Source organism: Melospiza melodia, chromosome 4 (genome assembly GCF_035770615.1).
Source record: "Melospiza melodia melodia isolate bMelMel2 chromosome 4, bMelMel2.pri, whole genome shotgun sequence".
Classification (NCBI taxonomy): Eukaryota; Metazoa; Chordata; class Aves; order Passeriformes; family Passerellidae; genus Melospiza; species Melospiza melodia.
The window spans coordinates 51620926-51644220 of NC_086197.1; the positions used below are offsets into that span (position 1 = coordinate 51620926).

Sequence of the window (23295 nt, forward strand, 5' to 3'; positions counted from 1 at the left end):
AATATCTCTGCTGTTATCTCTGGGACTGGATTTTTCAGTTTCTTTTCTCCATTGTTACCAGTCACGCTTCAGTATACTCAAGAACCAGTATGGTTTTTGCAGCTCACCCAACAATGTCAAATCAAAAAGGACTCCATAGCCCCAGAGTTTTAACCCTTCCTACACACTGATATTCCATATGGAAGACTGCCTCTTGAGGGAAAAGGAATATGAAGTTTATATAATTGATGGAAGAGATATATTGGTAGGAATGCTTAAAGAAAACAGCAAATGACACAGGAGTTTGCTAAATTACATAAAGGCAGATAAACCCTCTTCCCAACTACTGGGAATACCCACAGAATAAGAAAAACTCCAGTAAGCTCCTGCTCATGGTTTTCTGCATTCTGTGTAGAATGTCATGCTATCCACTTCCCAGCTCATGAGGCAGCCATCAATCAATCTTACTCAGTGAAATCTTCAAACAGAAACCACAGGAGGCAATGCCCCCCCTACTCCACAAGTTGTATCTGTGAGTATGTCTGGGACACTCCCCAATTTTTCAGCAGCTTTGCAAAAGCTTTGTGTTACCACAGCTTTTCCTAAGTGTGGCTTTACTACTGATGCCCTTCATAAAGGCTTTCAAGGCCTTGGAGCAGGGTTGCCAGAGAACTATTAATCTATGCCAGGCTGCAAAATAAATAGCATAGCTGCAATGCCTACACAGAATCTGCTAACAATGGATAACAATGTTGGGAGGCAGTTGTCTGATGAGCTGATGGAAAAAACCATTGTCACTGTTTGGATCCATTGAGTCAATGTTGCTGAGCTCTGTAACTGCCCTATCCTAGCACCTGAGCCAGGACTATGAGGCTCATTTTTACCAAAGTCCATTTAGCAAAACAAAAATCAGTGTCCTTGTTCTGGCTCTGCCCTGCCTGCTGCCCACAAAGCTAAGAACTGAGGGGTGGTTCCCAAGACACAGGGAAAGAGTAAGAAACACTGAGACACTGAACAGGACTGCAGCAGGCATTATCTGTCTGCCCAGACTTAGACTCGAGTCCATCATTTGCATAGGTCTGTTCTAAGCTTTCCTCTCTGCTTTTCTGCCCATAGTTTGGCTCACTCACCAGCCTCCTGTACAACCATTCCCTTCCTTTCTGGGAAATGACAGTGGCATGAAGCACACTCAGCCTAGGCAGTCACTTCCCTGGGCTCACACAAATTGCAGTCCTGTCAGATTCCCAAGAGGGGGATGCAGTGATCTCCCTAAGAAAAAAATTAGCCTCTTTTTACCACCCAGAGGAATGTGATTTTAGTCTGCTAATGAAAACATACAAAATTCTGACTTTAGCCACTTCAAATACTTTTGCTCAGCACACAACTCCCAACAATTTGATACAGTTAAAAATATGGAAATACAAGAAAAACCACTGAAAGTGTCTGAAGCAATCTGGCAAACTCCAGGAAAACTGCTGGAAGGTCTTTTGCTCCATACAATCAAGATTTTAATCAGCAACAGAGAAGACAAGAGCCATGTGAGCAAACTCAGACACTGTTTAAGAGTAATCTGTAGACAGCCAACCTGAGATGGTGTAATGCACTCACTGTACAGAGCATTAGCATAAAGGGCTCTAAAACACCTTCTAGCAGTAAAGCTGACCACCAGTGAGCTGCAAGAATTTAGGAGGTTGCCTCCACTGGCTTTCATTTGAATCTCCTCCACTGGTACACTTCAATGGCACTTTGGCACTTCATCTCCCAATGATACTCCAGCCTTCATACCCTTCTCCTTCTCTTCCCACATTTTACCACATCTTTCAGTGTGCCTCTTGTCATTCAAAATATGAGCACTGAAAGTTAATATATACACATATGTATTTATTGATACATATTATAAAATACATCATTTATAGTGGCAAATACAAGAAGAGAAATAACAGAAAAGGTCCACCGGCTCACAGCTTTATTACCCCACTCTTCTTTCAGGAAAAAAAATTCCATGAGGTATGTAATTGAACCAAAGAGACCTTTACATTTTATAGTTCTCCTCTGCCATGGGACTTGGTCAACAGGACTCCAGCTTTAATTTTCAAATTACTCAAGAGCACCCACAAGGGCTATTAGTAGGGTTTTACAGCTTTGGTGAAACAGGTTCTGTTTCACACTGACCATGAGCAAAAGAAACATCCTCAATGAAGTATTTTGAGTAGAGAAACCACAGTCTTCAACAACCATTCCAAGCTACTGACAAAGAGCTTTCTTTTGGCACCATACTGTGTATTATCTTAATGAACTAGACTTAAAAATAATTCACTCTTTCTGACAAGAGTGAACTATGCTGAAAGTCAAAATTCCTCTGTCCACAACCATTCTTTAAGCCTCTAAGCACACAGGTTCCCTATAGTATTGGGACAAGTGCCCTTCCCAGCCAGAGGTCAACTTCATATATGGCCATTGAAAGTCTCCAGCCTGCAGACTGAGACAAAATTAAAATGGTGGAGAAAACCTGTAACTCATCAAGTAACAGCCCCTTCCTTTAGAATGATGTGTGAAGGAAAAAATAATGGTGGTGTTGAGTCATGTGAAATTTGCCAGACTTGAGGAAAACATTTTAGCCTTTCATCCTAATTGTTTCCTAGGAGGTTTTCCTGCTGTGTGGAAAATGTGTCTAAACCATATATTATAGCATGACTCATAAAGTTCAAAGGAAAAATTCACAGAGTGGAAGCAAAAAGCTCACTTGTAACTTGGTCTAGCTGGTTACCCAATAATGACTAGTCAGCTCCTGAGAAACTGAACCACCTCACGTCACACAGTCGCTTCAGCTTGTGCAAGCTACAAGAAGGGTGGTTCTGCTGTTAGCAGCACGTCTGCCATAGAGCCAGTGGGGTAACAGGAGGTGGCTCTGACAGGGATAACTCTGGAGAATGAAACAGAGTAGGACATCCATGGCCAAAGGAAAATGGTGCTGATATTGAGGCAGCAGCATGACACACTTTGGATTCAACGCTCCTGGAGAGAGCAAAGAATTTCTGAAAGGCACAGTGCTCCTCAAGTGCTCTCCTTTCTACTTCTCTGCCAGTTCCACTCTCATCCCCCTCTGTGGCAGCAACCCACTCTTCTGGGTTTATTCAGGATGTGTCCCCATTTGATGATGACTGTGTAAGGACTCCTTCCAAAATGGTGGTGGCAAAGGGTGCAGCTTCTCAGGAAATCCCTTGTTGTCGTGGTAAGTTCCACCAAGCTGACTGTAACGAGCATCAGCTCTTCCCTTGTCCAGCGAGTGGTGTTCCAGCTCAGCTGCCTCTTTCCTTTCATCACCTCCAGTGCAAGCCTCTCCTTTCCACGGAGGAGTTTATTGGCATGTTGGAACCAGAGGGCGGCTGCCCTTCAGCTTGAGACATCTCTGAGAACCAATTGTAAAAGAATTGCATGAGATTGATTGGATGGCTGTGTTCAGATGCATTAAGGAGATTTCACCTGCAGCCCAGAATAGTTTTTTGAAGTTTCAAGTCTCCTTTTTCTTGCTGGGCTCCCAGGTGCTGAAAGAAGACAGCAGGGCTATTCCTGCAGGGTTAAGCCATGTGATTAGGGCCCTAATAAGCAGTTGTACTTGGTGGTAGCTGTGTAAGCTAGGTCTTGTAATTTCACTTATTATTTTAGTATTACATTCCCAGAAAGTACCCCACTTTTCTTATGTTATTTTTTTGTACGGAGAAATGTGATGCAAGCTAAGTTTTATTGTTAGAAAAACCCGATGATCTGAGAATATCCATTGCTCTAAGTTAGCTCTGAATTTACTGCTTTTGAAAATTCTACGGAATTCATTAAATGAAGAGAAAACTTGAAAAAAAATTGCTTTTTACATTATTCCCCCACTCAACATTATGCTCCTGCCAAGTGTGCACTTCCAGATAAAAGACGTGAGGATATGCTTTTTCTCCAAGTATGACAAGTGAAGGGGAACTAAAGCTAGTAAACTTCAGTTTGTATCACTCCATACTTTTGTCGAGATTATTGGCTCACAGGTGTTGCAGCACTACCTCTGAAGTGGCAACTTAGCAGACTGGTCTAGAAAAAACACGTTCCTTCATAAAACTAAACACTCTCGGGGGCAGCATCTTCCTTCAGCCTTTTTCTTTGCGCATTTCCACTCGCGGCCACAGTTTGACAGCCAGCTAGGCTCTCGCTTGTAGCGTTGGCTACAGAACATCACCTGGCGCCATGGCACACTGAGGAGGAGCAGGGCAGCGGCCCAACCACCCTCGGCACGCGGCACCAGGCAGCCCGAGCGCAGGAGTTCCTCCGCCACGGCTCATCCACGGCAGGGCGAGAGGCTGAGGAGGAGCGGAGCCGTTGTGAGGCGCGGGAGCAGCGCCGGGCCCGCACACGCAGCAATGGCGGCTCCCGCACCGCCTCTGGGGGCGCGCGCGGGGGCAGCTCCTCCCCGCGCGCAGCCGAGCGCCCAATCATCGATCGCGGCCGGGCCACAGCGCGGCACGCAGAGACAGCGATCGGGGGCGTGCCGCGAGCCCCGGAGGCGGGGCCGGGGCCGGGCTGAGGCGGTTCCGCGACAACCAAAACAACGGCCCGGCCCGGCAGCCCTTGCGCCCGCGCCCCGTCGCCACCTTCCCCGCCGCCGCCGCCCGGCGGGGCCCGCTCGGGGCGCGAGGTGGGCGCGGAGACCCCGCCCGTCCCGCTGCCGCCGCCATGAAGCTCCGCGTACGGCTGCAGAAGCGAACGGCGGCCCTGGAGGTGCAGGGGGCGGAGCCAACGCTGGGGGAGCTGCGCGCGCAGCTGCGCCTGGCCCTGCTGCCCGCCTGGGGGTACAGGTAGCGAGCGGAGCGAACCATCGCGAGGGGTGCCGGGGGGAGGCGATGCCGCCCGTGCGCGGCCCGGGCCGGCGGGGCCGTACCACGCGGCGCGGGGGGAGGGCTCTGCCCCAGGCCCCGGGCGCGGTGCTGCCCCTGCGGGGCGGGCGCGGCGCTGCGGCGGCGGCGCTGCCCGGGCCCGAGGCGCATCCCCGGCACTGGCAGCGCCCGGCCCGGCCGCTTTACCCGGCCCACGGCACCGGCTGCCCGGGCTCCTGCCGGGCCTGGGACCCGGGCTGCCTCCCGGCTGGGCGCTGCGGAGCGGGAAAGCAAAACTTCGGCAGTGCTCAGCTGCGAAGTGCGGGTTGCAGCGCGGTCAGAGCTGACTGAGATTTCTGCGAGTTACAAAATGCTGTAGGGTCTCGGTTTTACACTTCTCTCAGGCTTCCCGGACAATCTCGGTTGAAGTTTCATAAACATTTTATCTGTGAAGAACTCACGGCATCCTCCGTAGGAGAATGAATCGCCTGTAAAAGGGGAGCGTTTTGTGATGCTGGCTGAAGGGTTTGAGTCACAAACCTTTAATTCGGTCCGACGCGCTGCTGTTTCACTGGTGATTCACACAGCGGTGTGGGCAGGAGGAATCCGAAGTGACTGCTTGCCTTGCCACAGTGGGTGTATTTTGTAGCTGCTGCTGGGTAACTGCTTCCCTGCTAACCAGTTTCATTTCTGTTTTTTTTTTTGCCTGAAGTGTCTTATCTTGTTATCCTCATTTGCAGCTAGCATTCGATAGGACACCTGCTGATCATTGGAATAAATGTTTAGCTTCGTGAGAAAGCAAGTTGGTTGAGGCTTCAACACTATTTATTTTTAAATAATCCGAGGCAGTAGCTTATTTAGATCTTGTTTTCCAACTGTGAAATCTTTTTTGAAGGATACTTACTTGCTTTCCTTCATAACTATTTTATGACCAGTTTCTGTAAATGAAATTTTCTTTACCAAGCAGCTGCAGCAACTTAAAATGTACTTGGTGAGAAACATGGGGGAAGTAATTTCATATAATCTTTTCATAGTTTCATATAATCTTTTTCCCCTCACCCGTATTTCTTTTATATATGGGTAATTAATAGTGGATTAAGCCCCGTGGCACAATACTATTGTAATATGCAGTATGCATTTCTAATTGTAGAGTCATAGAATCGTGAAGGTTGGACAAGATCACCAAGTCCCATCTTTGACCAATCACCCTGAAGCCACCTAAACCACAGCACCAATTGCCATCTCCAGTGTGTAGCTATCCAGGTGCAGCCAACCATGTTTCCTTACTGCTTTTTAAAATTATTTTGCAGTTCTGATACCACGTTTTCAATAACACTGAACAGAAAAGATGCTCTCACAGAGGATCAGAAGACCTTAGCTTCATATGGGATTGTTTCTGGTGATTTGATATGCTTATTACTAGAAGAGCCAGATGGACAGCCCAGCCTACCTCTTCCTCCTGCTGCTCCTGCCCCACTTCAGAATGGTCACGAGCCGTCCAACAGTCAGGCCAACAGTGCAAGAGAAGGGCAGGTGGAAGTTCAAGAGAGTGGTGAGAGGGTAAGTACATGGGAATTTTCCTGTACAGCACAAGGCAAAAAGGAAGGTGTCCTGTTGTGTCAGTTGCTGTACTATATAGGAGTGAATTTCTTGGGAATATTTGGCTCCTTATCCTTGTCTGACACATGCTTGGTTATTTGAATGGAAATTTGTCTCTGTTCATTGTATATCACTGTGGTACAGAAGAGAGCTCAGAGTGTTTCAGGTTTACAGGAGTATATGTTTTTGCTGGAACATGCACTTAAGGAAGTAAGGATTATGTTTCTTGCCTGCCTCAGTGTCGTCTTCTTGAGGAACCGAGTTTAGACTGGGGCAGATGCAACAGGCAGTGTTGAAAATAGGCTCTTATCTTTTCCCCCTTTCCTGACCCTTACTGCTTACAGTTTTCATTCTGCTTTTATTTAATAATGTGTCTGTGTGTAGTTTTGTCAGTTAATTAATAGCATGCCATGATTTATAAGAAAGGAAGCTACAATGAAGCCACAGTGTTCCTCAAGTGGCAGGAGATGCACTCCATTGATTGATTTTTTTTTTTCCTCCTCTGCTGTTTAGGCCTGTTGTGTTTGTTGGCAGTCCAAGTTGGCATTTGCGTTACTTGCTATGCATATTGGCTAAGTTCAAATAAGTATTGATACTGTAGTGATTAAATTATTCCTATGTATGTTGCAAAAATTCTGATGAAGGTTTAATATACTGTGATCACTTTGCCTTCAGTTAGTATATGCAACAAAATGACAGACCCTTTCATGGAGGGTTTGCATTATAAAGACTAAAAACTACAAGGGCTACATATACGATCCCAGTCTCCATCTGGAATGCTAGAAAATGGAGGTATAATGAATCCATATGACTTGTATGGGGAGTCAGGCTGGAATAAGCAGCTGTATAATGTTGATGTATATAGAGGTGTAATATTCTGAACAAATATATGCTTTGCTTTCCCCTGAAGGCAGGATCCAGCCAAGAATTTCCTTCTAGATTAGTCCCAGAAGATCCTGACCTGGAAGAAAGTACAGGTTCCTATCCCTCCGAACCCATGCTGTGCAGTGAGGCTGCTGATGGTGAAACACCCCATTCCTTAGAGGTGCTCTACCTTTCTGCTGAGTGTACCAGTGCCACTGATGCCTTGATCGTTCTGGTTCATCTTCTCATGATGGAGACAGGCTATGTACCTCAGGTAGGTAGGTGCAGGAGAAACAGAAGTTTCTGGGTCAGTGTGGGGAAGCTGTGGAATATACAAGCTGCATCTGAGGATCTGGGGCTGCTGAAGGATCCGCTTCTCAAAATTCCCAGAAAGTTTTCAGACTGAAGACTGGAGCAGCTTTTAGAAGAAGAGGCCTATCCTTGTGTTTCTGTTGGTCCTCGGCCTCACTGGGACCCAGCTGAACCTCCTGCTTCTGCCTTTTACTATGGAGCATGTGAAAATGTGCTTAGATTGTGGCACTTCCCCAAGATACTGCCTTAAGTGTCGGTATCATCTCAATGATATCCTGTCAAATGGTATTTAATGAGGTCTGAGTCTGCCAAAAAGTGTCTCTAATTCCATATTCAACTTAGTGTCAAACTTGGCTTTGATTGTTCTAATCTGTAGAGGTATCACACTCAAGCACCTATGGCAGTACATCTGTACAATGTATGGATTCACTTTTCCCCTTTTCATTTGCATTTTATATTTACTGATACATGGCTGAACATGGAGAAAAAGATTTGGTCTCAGTAAGGTGTTTAAATTCTCATCTTTTTTCTTGCAGTGAGGCCGACTAAGCACATGTGGGTGTTTGGTTGACCAACACCAATTTAATAAATCTGCTGAGTTCATTGTAGCACCATAATTTGAAGTACTATGTAAAGAATACATTTGCCACTGTGAATAAAGTTTATGGCAGTGAGCAGGCTTGGAGGTAGGGAAGATGAATGCTGTGCAGATTTAAGAGGAAAGAAAGAACCTACTTGTGCTTGTGGTTATATTGTATCCCACTCTGATAATCCGTATGAGCTGTTTCATACTGAAATTGAAAGCAAATCTGTTAGTTGAATCAGATATTCTAATTAACTTCAAACTATCATTCTTAAAGCCCTGTCAAATATGGTAAGTTAACAGAAAAGGTGCAATGTTTTTTTTTTTTTTTGAGCAGCAAATTAATTATGTGCAGGAGTTGTCAGAATGCTGGAATGGATGACAGAATGAAGTATGTGTCTCAAAGAAAGAGGTGTGAGTGCTCACTGAATGTCTGTTCCTGTCAGGACAGAAATTACTGAACTTCACTTAGATTTGCTGTTAGTTTTGGGTACAATGTGTATAATCATATATATTCATAATCACTGAGTCATTAGAACTGATCTAGTTCAAAGGGTTGAATTGCAAGCATCATTCTGCCATTTCCTAACTTCTGATCCTTTTCTCACCCTTCAGCATTGGTACATTGCTAAAGTATGACTGTGTTTGTTATCCCTTTACATTTGTAGGGGATAGAAGCCAAGGCAGTCTCCATGCCAGAGAAATGGAGAGGGAATGGTGTTTATAAGCTACAGTACACACATCCCCTTTGTGGAGAAGGTTCTGCTGGTTTGACTTGTGTGCCTCTGGGAGATCTTATTGCTATCAATGGTAAGTCAGTCAAGTCTTTGTCCTGGATGCACATTCCTAAGTACCACCATTGCTTAGGAAGAGAAAACTTAAGTGTGCTTTTGTGTGTTTTTAACTGCACCTTTATTACTTGGGTTGCTGGGGTGCAGAGGATGCCACTTCCTGATGCTGAATACTCTTTTCCAGTCTCTGTGTTGACTGTTTTTTTCCCTCTTGTTTTAAGAGATTAACCCTTAGGAGTTTCAGCTGGCCTTTTCATTGCAATATTGTAGAAATATGTTTGTTTTCTCATTTCATAGGAACTTTGGTACACATTGCCAGACATAAAGGAAGTAGATTTGCTTCAGCTACAATGTTTTGGCTTCTTTTATGTTTTCTGCAAGACTTAAAACTTCCAGACTATGTATTACTTAAGTAATGAAGTGGTCTTTGTTGTCTCTCTGTATTTTAAATTTTGAAATGTCTTTCTTTCTTTCTTTTATTTGTAGCAACATTAAAAATCAACGAAGAGATTAGAAGTATTAAGAGAATCCAGCTATTGCCATCATCCTTTGTTTGCTTTCAGGACCCAGGTATGCCTGAGCTATGATCATAGTAGTAAACTGAACAGTAAAGGGACACACTGAGTAAGAATTTGCTTTAGTAGAACACCAAATAGGTACAGAATAGCAAAAAAGAATAAAAGTGTGGTTACCATTTAGGTTAGTCATAACTTCTTGGCAAAAGGATTTCAGAGTGTAGCCATTTACTCACATTTTGTTGTTAGAACAAATTGTATTTTTTGGATTAACAATGTAAGGAAAGAACCTTGTAAAGCTCAGTTTATCATTTGGCCCATATGCCTGTTATTTATGAGGTCTTAGGCATATGTGTGAATCTCTGGGACAGCAGTGCTGAGTGATATCCCCTTTCTGCCTGGCAGCTCAGAGCTTCAGAGGCTGGTGGTACCCGCACACTTATTGTGGTGCTGTAGTTGTTAAATTCCTTTTGTCAGAAAACATATGCTGACCACATAGTTTCTCCAGAGTGCCAAAATTAGAGTGAAAACTAAGTTGAGGGAGGAGAGTAGAGCAGATCCATGGGGGTCTTTGTGAGCCCAGACCTGACCATCCTTATATTCTCTGGAGGATATTAGTTGCTTTACTGGCAGTCCATGCTGACTCAATTTCCTATGTTCTGTGTAGTCCCTGAAATACAAGCCTAATTGAAAGGTTGTAGAAGAACTGAGTGCTGAAGTGTGTCCAGTATAACACTAAAGTCTTCTTGCTCCTCTTTCTTCAGAGAACAGCATGGAAGAGTACTTCTGTCAGAGGAATGAAGGTTGCAGGCTCTTAGAACATAGATCTGTGTTAGGCAGGAGCTTTGAAGTCTGACAAAGGAAGCTCTGACAGCTTGAGAATCAGTTTGTTTCCAGAGAACTCAAGTCTTTCTCTTAACTGTGCCATCTAAGGCTGAAGGAAAAGCTTAGCCCAATCAGGTTTCTAGTTCTTCAATGACTGACTTGTTGCAGGATTATTACACTCTACATGCAGAGCTGCTCCTATCAAGATCACAAGCAGAAAAAAGCTGTGCTAATAAGAAAACTGTAATTCTTATATAATTGTTGCATTATAACCTCTTGAAGTTAAGCTTTTTCCCTCTTTTCTTTGATAGAGAAGGTTGCAGGTGTTTACAAAGACCTTCAGAAATTGTCCCGTCTCTTTAAAGACCAGCTGGTTTACTCTCTCCTAGCTGCTGCCCGACAAGGTGAGAGAAAATATTTGCAATTAAAGATGGAACTTAATTTGTGAGGATGGAAGGAAGGGAGTCAATCTAAAGCCTTGAAGGAAGAGTGTTGGAAACAGCTGTTCAGTGATAGGCGTATAAACAGTAAAAATAAAGTAAAATATACATGCTAAAGAAATCACATTAATCTTTGTAACTCAGAAAATGTTAATATAATTCTGGTTTTAATTTTGATTGCTCTACTCTCACTTCAGAGATGGAAATTGAGTGGCTGTTTTCCGTGCATAATGATGAGGAAATCCTACCACAATAATTTTATAACAGTAGTTCTGTAGTTTTGATCTATTTCTTTGTCAAAACAGAAACATTTATTTAACATCATGTTTGGAAGTCTGACCTCAGGAATGATCTTACTAGGAAGGGTCCTTGAGGGCTTGGAAAGGATGGTAGGAAGTAACCCAGGCTGGTGTTTGTGAACCAGTAGGAAGCCAGGCTTTCTCTGCATACTTACTGCCATAAACGGTCTCAGTTTTGTATTCTGAAGACAATGGAATTCCCTCTAGACTTCAGTGCATGAAGATTTTATGTGAAGCATGTGCTCTATATTTGTCTTTTTTGCAGGGTTATGAAATTGGGCAGGTCTTTCTTCCCTTTACTTATTCCTTAGCTCCGTAGCCTGTAAGCATAATTTAGTGTGCAATGTTTCTTAGGCATAGTGCTCAGTATAAAGTGTAATTTGTCCTATTTTGTGCACCTCTTAAGTGTAGTTATAGTTGCAAGAGATCTGTTTTGCAAGGAGTCACATCACAGTAGTTGCTCAGAAAAGTGGTGTAACTCAGGCATCAAAGGGAGAGGATGTAAGGGAAAGATTATAATGTTCTTTCTTTCTTTTAGGGTCTGTGGAGATAGAAGCACTACCTACGAGATGTCGAGTTTACTGTATTTTTTCTGAACTTTATTTCTCCTTTCTGTAGCTTTGAACTTGCCAGATGTGTTTGGGTTAGTGGTCCTTCCTCTTGAGCTCAAGCTTCGGATTTTCAGACTCCTGGATGTCCGTTCCCTGATCTCTCTCTCAGCTGTTTGCCGTGATCTCTACACAGCTTCCAATGACCAGCTTCTGTGGAGGTTTATGTACCTGCGGGATTTCCGAGGTAATGTCAGGCACATCTTCTTTTTCTCATTACGTTCTCATGTTGACAGAGGGGTTAGTTCTGACAGGCTTTGATAAGAGGCTCCTCAGGCAACCAATGATGATATTGAAACACTGTGAGTAAATGCAGTTGTTTGTGATACTAATCAGTACAGTTGATCAGTGTGTGATTCAGGGGGATGCAGAGTTTTCCACCAAGGAAAATGGTTGGCAATCTTCTGAGCCGTTATTGATGCTCCATGGTTCATCCCATTGTGTGGTGCAGGCTTTCCTTGTTTTCATCTGTTTCCTTTGCTGCCTTGATGTATTGGCTACTGCAGATATTAGGAAATGGAGGGAAGATATATTCCTGCTTCAATTTCTCACAAGAGAGTTAAGAAACAAAGGTAATCAAAAAAAAAATTGCTGTCAGAAGGCAAAGGCAGAGATGATGTTTCTGGGATTTCTGTATTTAATAACATTTCAAGATCATGCTTTACATGGGAATGGGTGTGCAAGTAGATTACCTATCAAACGGACCTGGAGCTTTATATTTTTTAAGATACATTATCTTTAAAAAAAGATGTATTGACCAAAAGTGTTGTTCATATCTTGATTAGTCTTTGAATTCTGACAAACTGCAGGTATCTGCAGATCTGTTGCTTTTCTTAATGCTTTGCTTCTCTTTGTAGATCCTATTGCAAGACCTCGTGACACAGATTGGAAAGAAGTAGGTGGCTTTTTAATATAATCTCTCTGAGATCAATCTTAGTTTGAGAATGAGGTATAGACTTTGGGAGGCAGTAACTTTGAGTTAAAGTTTAGCTTAGAAGTGTGGTATTCTGTGTGTGCATGTTGGTCAGACTAGCGGAAAGGAACATCAACAAGTTGTGGTGCACTCTTCATGAGGGTTAGAGATCTTCTGGGGTGCTGTGCCTGGTCTTTGGTGGGCAGGGGAATTGCTGGTCTGAGTTTCAGGCTGGTGAGGAGCATGTGCTGTAAAACTGAATGCAGCTGCTGAAGCTGGAACACTTAGAGAGCTTTAAAATACTTTTTTTTTCTGTCTGCAGCTATACAAGAAAAAGTTGAAACAGAAGAAGGAAGCCCTGAGATGGAGGCACATGATGCTTCTGCCCCCTATACCTCATCCAATCCCCTTTCATCCCAACCCATTCTATCCTAATCCCTTTCCACCGAACCCATTCCCATCAAATCCAATCTATCCCCCAATGATCATTGGGGGAGAATATGATGAGAGACCAACACTTCCATATGTTGGAGACCCAATTAACTCACTCATTCCTGGCCAGGGAGAAGCACCAGGTCAGTTTCCTCCATTCAGACCACATTTTGACCCCATTGGCTCCCTGCCTGGAGCAAACCCCACGCTTCCAGGACGAGTTGGTCCCAGTGACAGGTTTCCACCTCGACCCAGCCGGGGCCGCCCCATGGACATTCGCCGTGCATTCATTTGATTGCTGCTTTTTCCTGCAGGGAGTTCTGTAGTTGCTGAGCTTGCTTTCTAACTGTAGGAGATTGCAGATCCCAGGCACTAACATCTGCCTTCAGATTGTGTCAAGAACATGTGTGCATGGTGATGTCCCAACTGCAGAGGCTGGGTTTGTTTTGTGCTCTGGTAGTGCTGTATCACCTGGCACTTAAGGTCTGTTCCTCAAAGAGCTACGACTTAGAGCAGTTTGTTCTGCTGCCCCCTCCTTGCCCTTGATCGTCTGTGAAGTGCTACTTAGAGACCAGAATAACAGCCAAATCCTTACTGCATCAGATAAAGAGCACTTTAAATACAAACCCTCTACTTGTCTGTTTTATTTGAAGAGTTTTACCGCATTGCCAGGATGAAAGGTTTTGTTTAAAATCTACTCAGCTAATTAATAATCATTATTAACAAAAAAGTTACCACATAGAACAGGATATTGCCGCTGTTATGGTGGATGTGTGTTCTTGGAAAGTTTTAAAGGTGTTGTTTCCTTTTTCCTTTAATGTTTTATTAGGTAAAAAGCGTTTTTGTATTGTTACTTAATGCACAAAGAATACAGCAAAGGGATTTTCTTTACAATGGAAATATTAGAACACAAATAAATTCATTTTACAAACAATTGAGTAAAGTCATGCCACAGTGCAACTCAGAAGTTTAAGCAGAAGCAGAGCAATTTTACAAAGAATCAGCAGCAAAACTTTTGACTTTGTCCTTGACTTTACAAATAAGGATCTGTAGTACACGACTGCATTTACTGTGTTTGAACTAAAAGTGGTGTGAAAATGCATCTGTTCTTCCTATCTGACATACTTAAAGAATTAAATAGGCTGAACCTGGTTACAGTGGGGATGGGATCACAACAACATAAGAAGCAGAATGTGTTCTGACTTTAGTAAATTCCATTTAGTTCCATTACTTAAGTATCAGATGATAACTTGCCAAAAAGAAATGTGTCGTAGCATGTTATGAGCACCTTTCAAGTGTTGTCTTATTAACTAATAAGCAGCTAACAAGACCACTGTTAAAGTTTCCTGATGAGACCTGCAAACTGATGCTGGAGCTCAATTAAAGGAAGACTGGAATGACTGAACTTTGCTAGAACTTTTAATTTCTTATGTATTTTTTAAGATGATTGATCTCAGTGTTTCTATAAATGTGAATGGTACTAATGGCTGTTGTGACAACTGATATTATTTTCTAAAACTTTTTTGAAATTCCAGCTGTGGAAATGGAATGACATTTCCTGTTAAATACAAGCTATTTAATCAGTAATTCTTATGTGCTTTTTCTGGTGAGATTTCAGTGGTTCATCCTCTCGTTTTGTATAAAATCAGCTGACATTAGTAAGGTCAGGGAGTTTTGCCAGTGGAAGTAAAATATAATACTTTATTTTGCTGTCAAAAGTTGTATTGCTTCTTTCTTCCTTTTCTTCTTCACAGAGATCGTTTTCCTTCCCTACTAAGATTAGCCTTAACTTTTAACTTTTGCCTTCAGTGGTTGAATTGCCTTGTTCCAAAAGCATTTTCACCAGTGAAATGCATAGTCAGATCTCTTAGAGTTTGCAGCAATTCTTTATATTCCGCTGACTATAAAAAGGAAAAGGTAAATCTACACTGTATTGGTGTTGCACAATTTTGTCCTTGTGATGCTTCAGCAGCGCTTCAGCAATGCGTAAATAATACTCAGATAAGGTTACAGAGCTTTAACTGACAAAATAATTCATAACTTATCTTTTTTCTTTTTTTCCAAGCTATTTCTGGGAACAGTGATCACATAGCGCGTGTTAGGAGTTAATTTTGTGGTGCCAGTGGTGCTCACATTGCCAATGCCTTGATGACAGTCGCATGGCTTGCCCTGCTGGCAAGCCACGTGCTGCTCTGGAATTGGGCCCTCTTTGCTGAAGACAGCCATGAAGTCATACTTCTGCAGGCTGATGCCAGCGGTTCAGTTTATCCTGGATTTTGTAATTGAAATGTTTGGTTTTGAAGTAATGAACTCGGCCCTTTTACACCACTAAGTGACCTGAAGATACTCCTTCCCTTTTTTTGTTCTCCCTCACATTGTAGTAAAGGTGTTGTGAACCAAAGATTAAGAAACCTGAATTAGCTGGAATTGTAAAGTTCCTTAAAGAGGAGTTCCTGTTATTCATAAAACAGAGTACAAAGTATAAAGTGACTATCTCAGGACCAACAGTATAGAATTAGAAGACAAAACAGAGGAAATACTTGAAAACTAGCTGCTTGTTTGTTTGTTTTTTTTTTTATTTCCTAGCTCCTAAGTTGTGTGTATATCATTGCTGTTGCAAATGATAAAAGAGAAATCACAAAAGATGAAATGCCTTAAGATGAGCATCCCTTACCTGTACTAATCAGTATCTAGCACTGTAAAGGTTGCTACTGAGTCACTTGGAAATAAGGAACTATTATCCTTGGCTTTTCTATGTATTTTTTTATCTTAGTAATGAAACTTCAGGCCAACCAGATGAAGCAGCTGAGGCATACACAAGGTCTGTGAGTCATACACAAGGTCTTACCTACCTGCTTGTGATTAGTGGAAGACTGTAAAATACCACTGCATTTAGAAGTGGTATTTTTTAAGCAGGACTGCTGTTCTGCTGGACCTTAGCTTGCCTGGGAATGTGTGTTCCATTTCTCTTGAAATACCACACCTAGCTATGACAAGAAAGTCAAGGTGTTCTTCAGTTTGTAGCTAAACAGCAAAATGTAAACTAATTTTCCAGGTGGTGGATATGGTTGGGTGTCATAGCTGTGTCCCAGCTACTTCATGGGCTGGACCCAAACACACAAACCTATTCATGTTTCCTGGCTTCCATGTGAAGAAACTTAAGGCAAATAGGACAAAAGAAGCTTTGACCACGTTCTCAGTGTTCACATCTGTGCGAGAAAGATCCCAAGGTGTGCTGTGGGGCTTGTGTGGCTTGTGATTTAAATGTAGCTTCTCTTTACCAGTTTTTCTGCGTTTTCCTACTGCCCCTACTATTATATTTAGGTACCTAAAAGCCTCTTGGGTGTACCTTTGTTTTCCATTCATATAAAAGAAGAATACCCCTTGTATTCCCTCTTCTCTTTTTCTAGAGGGTAGGGATTTTGGAGTAGAAAGCCAGCATCAAAGGTGATAATTTGAAGATGGGATGATGCATTTGTGAAATCTCCTGTTAGCACATCTAGTATGTGAGCATCATAGCTGTAGATGGGAAGTGTACTGTTGGGACAGTTACAGGACACAAGAGATTTTCATCATTCTAGCTTTAGAAATCAACTCACTGCTTTAAAGCACTTCTGTGAATAGAACTGAAGGTGCTTTTTCAGGAACCATGGACTAACTAAATTAAGCTGAGAGTGCCTGTTGTTTGTACTTGATGTTACAACTTAAAGCTAGGCAGTGAGATGCAATTCTGTTTGCTTGTCAAAAGGCGACAGCTGGGAGCTGTAGGCAAATGAAGAAATTGAGTCACTACTGGGAATGAAAACTGACAGTGCTGTCCTGTTCCTGTGGTCTGTCAGAGGACAGTCCTGCTGTGTTCCAATGCAGCCTCAGCAAATGGCCCAGCTGTTGCACTTTCAGTGATGAACTGCTGTTGATTTATGGGACCATGGCATACTAGTCACCATTCCTTTTTTGTATATGGTCTATTGGTGAGGGAATCATGGAATTTCAGGGGATAAAGCAATTGAGGATTCTCTCAGTAGATTTTCATTTCTCTCTCCGCATCTCTGTTGACCATTCAGAAGGGAAAGGCATAAACCATGCTGAGAGAAGTGTTACAGAAGAAAATCCTCTTCTACAGATAGTGAAGCCTGTTAATCTACTTCTCTCGCCAGTGGGACACTGCTTGCTCAAGGCCATTTCTCACTCTTTTATTGCTCCTGGAGACAACACAGCAGGGACTGGGTTATTTTTTTCTCAGATGATGACATATATTTATGATGCTACATGGTAAACTGCTTATCAAACCCTGAAGGACAGCACAGAGGTGAGGAAAGCAAAACAGAAGACAAGCCATCAGAGAATAAGATGGTTCTGTAATACCGAACTTGAGGTATAAATCATTGATCCGGATGAGTCTCTTGAGGGACTTCCAATCTGGAAAAGCTGTGCTGTTATTTGCCATTATATGTGCAAAGGCCTGCTCAGGGGTAGGTCATACAAGGTCCAGATGACTTCATTGGATTTAGATGTTCATTACAGGTGCTATGCAGGAAGGATTTCCTTGTTTGGCTTTAGTCCCACCAGTGAATCATAAGATCCAAGATGGCTAATGCAGATGTTGCTTTTGCTGCTTTGGGGATCTCCTTGTTTAAGTGACAGCAAAGATCTGGGCCATTGGCTCAAATACGTTTTTGACTTACTGACATCCCTGGGCATTCTTAAGTATCATCATGGTGAAGTTGCCAAGGGAAGCAAAAAGCCAAGTCTGGCCTCAAAGCTGCATGTCGAGGAGGTGAGATGAGAACTGGCACCTGCATTAGGTGTGTTCCTAACAGACCTCCCAGGGTGCAAGGGGTAGGATCTCAGCTGGTATAAATAGCTAGAAGTGTATGGATTTACCTAGGATGAGTTTTTTCAATCATGAACACAGCTTGTGTGGGGTTTGTCATGTCCCTGTTCCAGTCTATGTGCACAGACACACACAGCTTCTTTCAGTGTTGCGGGATCAGAGGAAAAGCACATCAGCAAAGATCCATCTCTGGCTTCTCTGGAAGAATAATTCTTGGGAATGGTCAGGGAGAACTAATACTGATTGTTACTGCTTGGGACAATCCCATATGTGCCCTCCTGTGGTTTGGTGTCTCAGGAAGGACCCAGGTCATCTTATTTGTGAAATGTAATTTTCCAGTTCTACTGCAAGTTTGTCACCTTGCATTCATTTTGCATTCACCCCAGCAAAGTCCGTGGGAATTCAAGGCGGGAGACAGGATTTCACTCCATCTCTCTGTCCATCCAGTATTATGGAACACTCAGCACACAACTATGTGCACTTCATCAGATCTGCTATTAATTAACCATGCTCCTGAGGGACATACACAGCCAGATGTGATCAAGTCACCAAAGTGCTTGGAGTTTAGCTGGGTTTTGTCTGGAATTTGTGTGAACTGTGAGTGTGAACTCTGGTGTTTTCAGGGGCAGGGGAAGGAGTTGTTTTTTTGTGTGGAAGACTCATTTCTTAGGTTATTTTTGAACTAAGGCTACAGGGTTAGAACATGACATTTTTCTCTCAGACCTCAGGAGTCACACGCAGGGGACATAAATGCAAGGCATGAAACAGAGATGTTTTATCTGCTATGAGCAGAATGATCTGGAATAAAGCAGCAGACCATCTGGCTGGCCTGCTTGTGTGATCTTTGGTGCTTACTGATGCCTGGTACCGTCTTTATCTTGAACGTAGTTTTGCTCTGAAAAGTGACCTTTTATGAAGTTGCTATAATGAAATTCCACAGTTCACTGGATGCTCAAGCATGCTCACTTTGTTGTTCAATGGATACTTATTCTTGACTCTGCCTTTGCATGGGTGTTTCTGAAAGAAGCCTAATTTTTTTTAGCTTGATCTTAACAAGAATTCAGTAATTGGAATTTAATTGTATTGACTATATACAAATTAAAATAAAACCTAGTTTGCACTGTCATAACTGTGTTGACTCCACAGGGGTTAGCAAGAGTAAAATTTGCTTTACAACTTCGAACAGATATTATTCTGATTATGCACAAAACCCAATGAAATACTGACACTTTTATACAGTCACTTTTCAGATCATTATTTGAATATTTTCTTTGTATTAAAACAATTATAGTTCTCTAAATTCCCTTTACCCAGGTGTTAGTTGTAAATCGCTGGGTTCACTGAGTGTATTCCAGGATGACATCAGGTATGACATAATGTAGAATGAGGGCTGACAAAAGCACAGATCCAGCTGCAGGACTGTTAATCAGAAAACAGGCTAGCAAATGATTTCCTCAGGTTGCGGATGGTCTCAGCTTTTGCTTCATCTTCAGTGGCATTTCCTCGCTGAGATGACTCAGGTATGCTGAAGTTGTTTGTCAGGGACTGCGATTTGCTGAAAGGGAAAACAGAGTTCAGTCTCAGCAGGAGAAGGTGGGAATTCAAAGCTGGTTACTCATGCTTTGTGTTTCATCACAAAAACAAATGCTAGGATAAAAAGATAGGTTGGCATGGAAAATATCCATGTGCTAAGATATCCAGGAATGGGGGAGGTGGGACAGAATGAGGCATGGGCAAGTGGCTCAGTCCAAACTGGTAGGTGTTGATGAAAACATCTGACTAGAAGTATGCAGTTGCTATTTGGTGAGGCTGTTGTGAGACACCCTGAAGTAATTTCACTACTAATACAGAAGAGGAGATTAATATTGGGGGTCACCTGTCTTTCATCAGCCTTACCAGGAATGATGGTCTTGGCCGTTCAGCTGTGAGAGCTGAAGAGGCTGGGTAAGTTGGCATCCAGATCCCCTGCAATGTGTGCTGTTTCCCGCCCTCCCCAGCCTGTCTGCTCTGACTGTCAACTCTCTAAGGCAGGTCTTTGGGTTGACCACACTGCTCCTTCTGACTGTGTATCTGCTAGCAATCAAGTTCAGATCAGGACGTGCTTTTGAAGTAAATGTCCCAGTTTTCCCTGCTACCATGCTTAGTCTCTTCTGATCAGTAATAGGTATCCAGCACAAAAGTAGACTGGAAAAAGTATCTGAAATACATATAGTGTGATGACTGCATCCTTAGCACCAACAGTTTGATCCTTAAGTACATCTCCTTTAGTTTGTCTTGCTTGTGTAAACGTGATCACTGAAAGCTTGTTCTAGAACATCGCTCCTCTGCTTCTCAGAAATTGTCTTCTTATTCCTACCTATGTTTTATTCTGGCCTGTTCATACCAATTTTCTTGTGTTAACTTTTTGTCAGCATCAGACCTTTTTTTGGTCAGTTTTCCTGTCATGGCACCAGCTAGATATTCTCCACACAGGGTGACAGCAAAAGCTGTTTCCAAAGATCCACAACAGTTCAGCAGTGTGGTCTGCTCCAGAAGAGTGCTTCCACATACAGTCACCATCTGGAATTTTATATACATGAATAGGGCCACTTCCCCCTGTCTCCCCAGCCTTTTTGTTACCAAATGCAAAAAGAACCTTTGTGGCTCCTGCACCTAGGAAATACTGAAGGAATAACCGCTGGTGAGCTTTCTGGTCAATGTTGTGCTGTTTGCAGCCTGTGAGGATTATACACCCTGCTGGGAAGGTGGTGGCTCTGTTGATATGGCCGGGGTAGAGCACACGATGAACACTGAGCATGTGAACAAGAATAATAATGTGAAATCTTTGCGATGTCAAATACAACCTGTTTTTCCTAACAACAGGTCACTGGTGCGCTGTTATGCCAAGGGATACACATTTACCTCTGAAGTCACTCACAGTTGTGCAGGCCTTTGTCCCTGGGGACTGCTGCTTGACAACAGATGATATATTCTCCACGTCATCTCAGGATACTTCCTGGACAGCCTTATTCTAATGTCTACAGATACTAGGAGTCTGTCAGAGACTTACTTCAGGTGTGGGTGTGGGGTGGTTTGCTGCTTGGACATTTCCGTAGGGCTCGGCTGGCTGGGAGCCCGGCCTTGGGCAGGAGGCCGAGGCTGCTGTGGAGGGAACGCGCCTGCCTTGGAGGCCTGCACTGGAGAGGAGCCAGTTGCTGATCGGATTTGCTGTGGAGATCCAGGTGACCTTTGCTGCTGAGGGGAAGTGGACTGAGGACTCTGGGGCTGCTGTCCTTGAGGAGACAGCCGCTGCTGTGGGGGTGCGTTTGTTCGGGGAGGCTGAGATCCTTGTGGCTGGCGTGGTCCACCTGAAAGGGACATGTAGACATAAACATGAGGAAGTGTATGTGGCGGACAACAAGCATGGAACATCTCTATGGAAGGATGGGTTTTGCTAAGAGGAGAGACTCTTTGGAGTAGCTTTATGGAGAAGAATATGGCAAATAAATACTCTCTTACAGGCCTAAAATTGGTGTGATTTCCTTCTCCCTAGAGTTGTCCATTTCTCTGCCTTCTTCAGCACTAAAGAGATTTCTCCGCTCTCCCCAAAGGGAGTCACTTCAACCTGCCTTACTCTTCATGTACCTGGTGTTTCTTATCCTTGGTGAGCACTTCCTGCTTGGGTAAGGAAGAGTCACTGGAGAAGCAACTGTGTGGGAAATGTAAGCTGACCCTGCTGGTTTGGGTCAGCAGTCCCTTCACAGGCCCAGCAGTTTGATGTGAGACATTCCATCCTATCCTTACCCTCTGTTCTAGAACCATCACCCAGTGCCTTCAGTTGCTTTGGCAGCAGACTCTAAGAACTGAAGAGGATGTGGAAAACAATTGGACATGACATGAGAAATTTCTGGACAAGACAGATAATACTGTGAGAACCTGACAAAAGTTGCAGATAGTGTTGTGAGGTCTGGCTGGATTTCACAGGTGGTCAGGGGAGTTATGTGAGAAAAAGTTTTACAGAGAATTGAAGGGGAGTACTGGAGACAGATGGAGAGTAGTATCCTGCAAAACCAACAGGTCATATCAGTAATAGTAGTAATAGTATGGAATGCCAAGATTACATAGAAATGCTCAATTTTGGATGCAGCAAAACGATGACCAATGAGGAAAAGATAATTAGAGGAGGGTGTTAATTTGGTAGAAGATTGAAATGGAGAAAGGAAGGGAAGGTGGCAAAAATGAGGGTCTAATGAGTTATGTGAATTGAGTGGTTGGTGTGATCTGGCTACCCATGGGGCAGCTCTGTGCTTTATCACCTCAGTGTACATCAGGACAATAAGCCAAACCTCTTGTTCTGACCAAGCCACATAAGTCAGAACTGCTTCTGCTGTCAGGAGGAGCTGGAGGTGTGCTCTTGCTGACATGGGAGCTCCTGGACAGATGGATCAAGGATCCTGGCATTGCAACGTTGATGTCTGTTCCAAGCCTGACAACACTAGCCTCTTCTTATCAATTCTTAACACTTGTAACTGCACAGCTTTGTGCAAACACAATATACTCTGTTGCTCCAGTGCCCGTTCAAGTGGCCTTGTTTTGCTGAGCCAAGTCCTATCAGTGGTATCAACTGGACCTATATCAAGTTTTCATCCCACTTTCTAAGCTTCTGTGGAATATGACAATATTTGCTTTAATAGTACACTGAATTTGCTGCCTGCTTGGCAGTGAATTGGAAAATGAGCAAAACCTTTACCCTGATACCTTTTATTTAGAAGGCACACTGATAGGACTCAGAGTCACCACTGACATGGGAATCAGAGAACTGTACCTTGTGGAGGAGGCCGTGGTTGTGACAGTTGTCCAAGTGGAGGTCCAGTCTGAGATTTCATTGACACAGGCTGAGCTTGTGGAGGCTAGAGGGAAAAAAGCCAGTCCAGTTAATACAGAGTCCCTAAAGAGAAGCCTGAGGTAATACAGGAACTGTAGAGTCATGAAGTGTTCCTTAAATACACTCACACACATGCAGCATCTGGCTGGTAAAATCTCATGGGACTAAAATGGAGAGGTGAGTCAAAAAGAGCATAGAAGTTGTTTGCTCACAGGGAATAACAATGAAATGAAAATTTAGAATGTTTTTAGGTAATCAGGAATTACCAAAGTATCTGGCTTGAGGGATTCTCTCAGTCCCATCTCCTATTTTGGACAGTTGCCAGCACCAGATGTTCTGAAGGAAGGAGGGATGAACCATGGAAATGTCTACGGAGTAATCATCCCTGTACCCTAAGGGGTCTCCTCTTGATTACTAATAAGCATGGGTCAGCTTTAGCCCTGAAACATGAAGCTTATTATCTGCTCCACAAAATCTTTGCAACAGTTTCAGATATTTTGTTTTGATATTTACATCCAGACCCTTTGAGTCATGCTCACCTTTCAGCCTCATTGTCTTTCCCATTTCTTATCTCTGTTGCTTTG

At 43.2% G+C, this 23295-nt stretch overlaps 2 protein-coding genes and 1 pseudogene across 5 annotated transcripts in view; 1 reads left to right on the forward strand and 2 right to left on the reverse strand.

Moving 5' to 3' along the window:
• The window catches only part of LOC134418006 (BPI fold-containing family C protein-like), a 35267-nt pseudogene extending 30812 nt beyond the window's left edge, over positions 1–4455 (reverse strand).
• A 214-nt stretch (positions 4456–4669) lies between these two features.
• FBXO7 (F-box protein 7) lies at positions 4670–13639 on the forward strand. Its single transcript, XM_063154399.1, has 9 exons — positions 4670–4814; positions 6143–6392; positions 7342–7569; positions 8859–9000; positions 9468–9551; positions 10633–10725; positions 11679–11855; positions 12526–12563; positions 12904–13639. Exons 1-9 carry the CDS (start codon positions 4693–4695, stop codon positions 13306–13308), a joined length of 1539 nt encoding a protein of 512 aa, XP_063010469.1. The 5' UTR covers positions 4670–4692; the 3' UTR covers positions 13309–13639.
• Positions 13640–13642: 3 nt separating this feature from the next.
• Positions 13643–23295, reverse strand: part of SYN3 (synapsin III) — a 190978-nt gene continuing 181325 nt past the window's right edge. For all 4 annotated transcript variants that reach the window (XM_063154396.1, XM_063154395.1, XM_063154397.1 and 1 more), the window contains 3 exons: positions 22652–22736; positions 20897–21194; positions 13643–19402 (listed from right to left, as the gene is read on the reverse strand). In XM_063154396.1, the coding sequence (XP_063010466.1) occupies positions 19270–19402; positions 20897–21194; positions 22652–22736 (516 nt within the window). In that variant the 3' untranslated portion in view covers positions 13643–19269. The remainder of the gene's footprint in view (positions 19403–20896; positions 21195–22651; positions 22737–23295) is intronic.